We start from the raw sequence: 6,000 nt of genomic DNA, 5'->3' as shown, positions 1-6,000 counted from the left end.
GCTCAGTGGAACCAACTGGGGAGATGTAAAAACTCTTGAGATGTGCCCTGGCACTGGGATTTATAAAACTTTCTGGATAATTCTAACACGCAGCCAGGGTGGAGAACCAGCGAAATGTCACTTAAGCCTGAGGCTTCTGCGCACTTAGGGAGCATTTGGAAATGTGCTTCTGGTTTTCACGATGACTGGGGATGCAGGCTCCGGGGCCAGGCCTGCCACACGGTCTGCCATTCAGGGGACGGTCCCACACAAGCTAAGCTGTGAAAACTGATGTGTAAAGCTAGTAAGTTAACTACATGTTTCCACCACGACTCTTACATGGTTTCTCCTTGATCCACCCCATATGTTCTATTCCTGCAAAGAATCTTCTCGAAATGCCTTCCTGAGTGAACGCGTGCTCAGCAACTCAGCTCCTCGGATCTTGTCGTTTATGCGGTTAGAATCAGTGCTGGCCAAGATGGCTCTCTCCTGGCCTCTCCTCTCCATTCAACAGTCCCTTCTCACATCAAGCTTCTACCCACTGAGCACCCTGCCTTCTTTCTTTGCCTTCTCCCACGGTATCGCCACAATGATTTTTTTAAAAAGTGCAGCTCTGAGCCTTGATTTTTCTCTTGATCCCAGACACCGAGCCTCCTTTTCACCTGTGGGTACCAGGAGCCACCTCCACTCCAGGCCATGAGGCCGTCGGTTGGCTTACCCTGTGTTCCCCACCTGTTCCCTACTTCCCCTGGGCCTGGGAGGAAAGTGCCACCTCCTCCACGAAGCCCGCCTCAACCTGGAGGCACTGGGCTTGTTCTCCTAGGAGCAGGCATGGGGCCGGCTCGCTCCCTGTAGCGATGCTGGACTCACGGGCACTGAACGAACACTTGCAGAAGGGCTGCTCACAGCTCCGGCAGGGTCGGTGCCTCCAGGTGCGTACAAGGGTAGGGTGTCAAGTACATTCCACTGTCCACATTCTGAGTTCCATGAGTTTCGTTCTAGCCTTTCGCTTCTCCTCCGGATGACGGCTCTTCTGCGCTTTCCTCCTCCGCTTTCTAAAGAGGCCAGTCAGAGCCGGGAGCTCGCCGTCTCGCCTGCGGGGGCCAACCCGGGTCCTATCTTCTCGATAAAACGTGGCCGAGGCACCTAAGAGTGGAGAGAAAAAGACACTCACTCTGCTGGTCTCTGAGCGGGGGTCACAAAGGACATTCTGGCTGGTTTTCAAGAGGCTGTCTTTACAATCCTGACGTGACAGGAGCACTGGTGCTGAACTTACTTAAGGTCATGGCAGGCGACCCAGGGGTGGACCTGAGAGCCAGACCCGAGTGTTCTGACTGCCGCCTGAACCCCGTGGGGAGAAGGCTGCTGCTGCTTCGCCCAGTGCCGTCACTTCAACTGTGCTTGTACAAGACGCTCTGTAAAGTTAGCTAAGGCTACTTTACCGAAACGAATGTCTAGGAAAAACAAAAGACCTTTTTTTTAAAAAAAAAAATTTTTATTTATTTATTTTTGTCTGCGTTGGGTCTTTTTTGCTGCACGCAGGCTTTCTCTAGTTGCAGTGAGCGGGGGCTACTCTTCGTTGTGGTGAGCGGCCTTCTCATTGTTGTGGCTTCTCTTGTACGGGCTCTAGGTGCGCGGGCTTCAGTAGTTGTGGCGCACGGGCTTAGCTGCTCCGTGGCATGTGGGACCTTCCCGGACCAAGGCTCGAACCCGTGTCCCCTGCACTGGCGGGAGGATTCTTAACCACCGTGTCACCATGGAAGCCCCAAAAGACCTTCACTACGCTCCTCTCTCCGAATATTTCTTATGCCCAAACTGGGTCATGGGTGAGAGCGAGCAATGGTCCTCGGCTGGGGCCACGTCCCACGGCTGCCCCAGATGACACCGGTTCCCACACGGAGCGGGTGGGTCCAGGCTCTACTGCGCCTCTCGAAGACTAGTAATAAGATTTCAGTGTGGACTGCAAAACCACAAAACAAATGATAAGATCACAAGTCAAGCAACCAAAACTTGGAGGGTATCTGATTATACACGTGAACTCTGAGGACGGCATAAGACGACACAGGGAATTTCTTACACACAGTAGGACAACTCTCTCTCCCAACACATACAAAGTGAATTTGGATGACATCCGCCTCTGAAAAATAAAAAACACATTTATTTGAACAGCCAAGAAAAAAAATTGCAATTTATTAAGATTCAACAAAGCGTTGTACTTTTGAAAGCAACTTTCGGTGCATTTTCTTCAACAATCACATTCTATGAGGAAAAACATTAAAAGCCACAAACTTGTCTTTTAATCTCAGAGTTACAGACATCTTTAATTCAAAATAAAATGTCCAAAGAAAAAAACCAAACCCACCCCAACAAAAAACAAAAACAGAGAGAATCTTTACTTCCATCCTCAATTTAAAAATATCAGTTTTCTACAACTCGATGCTAAATGCAGCATGGGAAGCTGTATGTCTGGGTGCACACGGGCACACGCGCACGTATATTTGGTGTACATAACGCAGGGACGTGTACATCAAATATACAGAACGCATGTAATGGCAATGAGATGCACTTACTCTGAGGAAGGTCTGTTTAGCTAAATACACTACTGAACTTGAGAAAAAAGTCTTGAACCAGTTTGTGCATAGTTCATGATCCTCTATAAAACCAGCTTTTGTTGATCTGCAATTTTGCAGGAACTTTTTTTTTCTTTTCTTTTTTTTTGTTTTTTTTTTGTTTGTTTGTTTTGTTTTGATAAAACCATTAAAAAGCTAATTAAAAAAAATGTAATGCACAAGTTTCCTGATCAAGCAGGCAGGGAGCACATGTTCATATATTTTTTTAAACATACTCAAGGGTATGTTACTCCATTGTCTTTCTTTCTTGCAAAACAATCAAAACATTGATCATTTTTAAAACATAAAGCAATTTTTAATATATAAAGCACTCTTCGAACATCTATTTCCTTTGAGTCCATTATTTGGTACATACGTAACTGCTACACGTTAGAGATTAGGTATCTTTCTTCTTTGTGTTTTTTTTTTCCTCTTTTTTCTTTTTTTTCTTTATTTTTTGTTTGTTTTTTAATAACATCTTCAGTGCTAGGAGTTGGGTTACAAAATACATGAAATGGTGTGGAGCTGCCCCTCGGGAACCCTGGCTTTCCTGAGAGCGCATCCGCGTGTGCAAGACAGTGACCACAACTCGTCAGCTGGACGAAGGGGACAGTCGACAGAGTCCACGACGGTGGCCGGAGGGGAAAACAACACTGTTCAATCCCAGAGCTCTGAAGTAGCGGATCTGCATTCTGAAAATAGGTTTCTTTACGACGGAAGTCTTTTTTTTTTTTCTTTTCTTTTTTTAAATTCCTTTTTAAAATTTTTTTATTTTAAAGTCTGAAGGAGAAAAAAAGGTCTGTAAACAGGTGGGAGCCCGCGCCTCGGGCTCCTCCGAAAGCAGTCACAACCCACGTCCAAGTGCTTGTCTCCGTTCCTCCCGCGGAACCATCCACCTCTACAAGTATCTATGGCCACAGTTCAACGAGAGTTGTTTTCTCTTTAACTTTATATTCCAAATGGAAAAATGGTGCAATACTCTGGTAATAATTTTCTTGCATTAGTCCACGATAAAAAGCTGCTAAAGGTAGGTATACATATTATTTCTCCAGAGATATACACTGTAATTTTTAAACGCAATAACAGAGTCCTTGAGTAAACATTTACACATGAATTGTCACCGGCCCTGTCCTATGAATTCTCTTTAATGTATAGGATTAGCTAAAGGAAGGGCAGGGACACTCAGTGCAAAGTTAGAAGCTAATAATAACAAACGTTTGACCAATGCGCCAAAAAAAAAAAAAAGCACATACTGAATAAAAGGGAAAACCCACAGTTAAATCCCTCACACACTTAACACACACAGAAAGTGCGCACGCACACGCACGCACACACACACGTGCTTCTGTTTCAACACACACACACACATAGGCTGTGAACTTAGAAATTTTTCCTAGAGCCTGTTTCTGCGTACTGATGCCAACCTGGAAGTGTAGAATTAGACTTAGAAAGTGTTCACATTTCATTATTGGCCTGCTGGATTCAAGTATTTGCATGTTTGATATGTCTATTTTTTTTAACTTTTAAAAAATATTTTTTGGGATTAAAAAAAATGACATGAAAAAGTAATGAAACAAGGGTAATGTGCATAGGCGGCTCCGTGGGAACAGAGAACAGATCGCAGACCGCTCCTTCCGCTCGGCTCGCTGGTCTGGGCCGCCAGGACCGTGTCCCAGTGATGGACGCCAGCTCCCCCTGATTACGGGGTCCGCCTCTGGTAATGTGCATAATCGTCACAGGCTCGTTTTAAATAGGCTTTCTCGTCTCCCTCCCTCCCCTCCCCACCCCCTTGATAAAATAACCCTTTCCAGCCCACAATCTGAAAAGTGCCCTTCATGATAGAACTATTCTAAGCAGCTTTTATACTTAAAAAATCAAAATGACAACACACCATACGAACATAAGACGACACAAAATAAAAAGCTGTGAGAAGCATCCTGTCATTACACATGACACTGACCCAGCGCAGCCCGCACTGTCTTGGGAACAGTTCGCAAGGACTGCGGCCAAGGTTCGTCTTCAGTACTGGACAGAGGTACTTGAAAGGGCTGCCGGGCTGCTCGGGTCAAGCGGGGTCCTCAGCGACGCCCGGACTGGAAAGGGTCAGCGTTTCTTCCTAGTGCTGATGACTGCGGTGCCCACGCAGCCTCTCCGGGCTAGATGGACTCCCCACTGAGAAGGTCGCCAGGAAGCAGAGTGTTCAGCGGGGTGGGGCTTCCGATGACCCTGCCATCGTCGCTACTGGGGGGGCCCCACAGGCTGCTGGAGTACTGGGGGACCCCGCCCCACAGCAGGTCGCTGCTCCCTTTGCCTGCCAGGCACGGGGCGTTCCAGTGGCCAGTGTCGCTGCGCACCAGGCCGTGGGAGCTGCCCGAGGCGCCCAGCCGCGTCTGGCTGGTCCCAGCGCTGGGCTGCCAGCTGGAGGTGGGCGGCAGTGCTTGGCCTTGGGCTAAGAAACGGTTCACTTCTTCTTCGCCAGCAAACTCGGCCAAGATGGTAGTGTTTCCCAGAACACACCTAAAAGAGCAGGACAGCAACGAAAATAAGAGCTGGTTTTTTGAAAAGATACACAGAATTGACAAACCTTTAGCTAGACTAACCAAGAAAAAAAGAAGACACAAATAAAATCAGAAATGAAAGGGAGACATTACAACTGATAACACAGAAATACACAGGATGTGCCAACAAACTGGATAATCTAAAGAAATGTTCAAATTTCTAGAAACATACGATTTACCAAAATTGAATCATCAATAGAAAATCTGAATGGACCAATAATGAGAAAGGAGGTTGAATCAATAATCAGCTGATTACTCCCAATACAGAAAAGCCCAGGACCACAGATGGTTTCAATGATGAATTCTATCAAACACTTAAAGGGGAATTAACATCAAATCTTCTCAAACTTTTCCAAAAAACTCAAGAGGAGGGAACACTCCCAAACTCATTTTATAAGGCCAATATTATCCTGACACTAAAGCCAGATAAGGACACTACAAACAAACAAACAAACAAAACAAAAAACAAGAAACAAAACCCCAAAAAACACACACAAAAAAAACAAACAAAAAACCCACAGACCAATATAAATGAATATAGATGTAAAAATTCTCAAAAAAGTAAAGATTCTCAACAAAGTACACGCCGGTTAAGTGGGACTTATCTCTGGGATTCAGGCAGGGGTGATGGTTCAACATATGTAAACCAATAAATGGGATACACCACATTAACAGAATGGAAGATCAAAATCATGTGATCATCTTAACGGGAGTAGAAATAGCATTTGACAAAATACCATGTCCTTTCAAAAAAAAAAAAACAAAAAAAACCCACCATGTCCTTTCATGATGAAGACTCCTCAACAAATAGGGTACAGAAAGAACAGGCCTCAACATAATAAAAACCATACATA

The 6,000-nt window shown here is 45.4% G+C and overlaps 1 protein-coding gene across 2 annotated transcripts in view; it reads right to left on the bottom strand.

Annotated features, from left to right (window-relative positions):
* Positions 1 to 4,487: 4,487 nt before the first annotated feature.
* Positions 4,488 to 6,000, bottom strand: part of TNRC6C (trinucleotide repeat containing adaptor 6C) — an 81,105-nt gene continuing 79,592 nt past the window's right edge. For both annotated transcript variants that reach the window (XM_082679575.1, XM_082679576.1), the window contains one exon: positions 4,488 to 5,105. In XM_082679575.1, the coding sequence (XP_082535701.1) occupies positions 4,745 to 5,105 (361 nt within the window). In that variant the 3' untranslated portion in view covers positions 4,488 to 4,744. The remainder of the gene's footprint in view (positions 5,106 to 6,000) is intronic.

Source organism: Grampus griseus, assembly GCF_964374135.1.
Source record: "Grampus griseus genome assembly, chromosome: 20".
Taxonomy (NCBI): Eukaryota; Metazoa; Chordata; class Mammalia; order Artiodactyla; family Delphinidae; genus Grampus; species Grampus griseus.
This window is presented reverse-complemented; position numbering and strand designations above follow the sequence as displayed.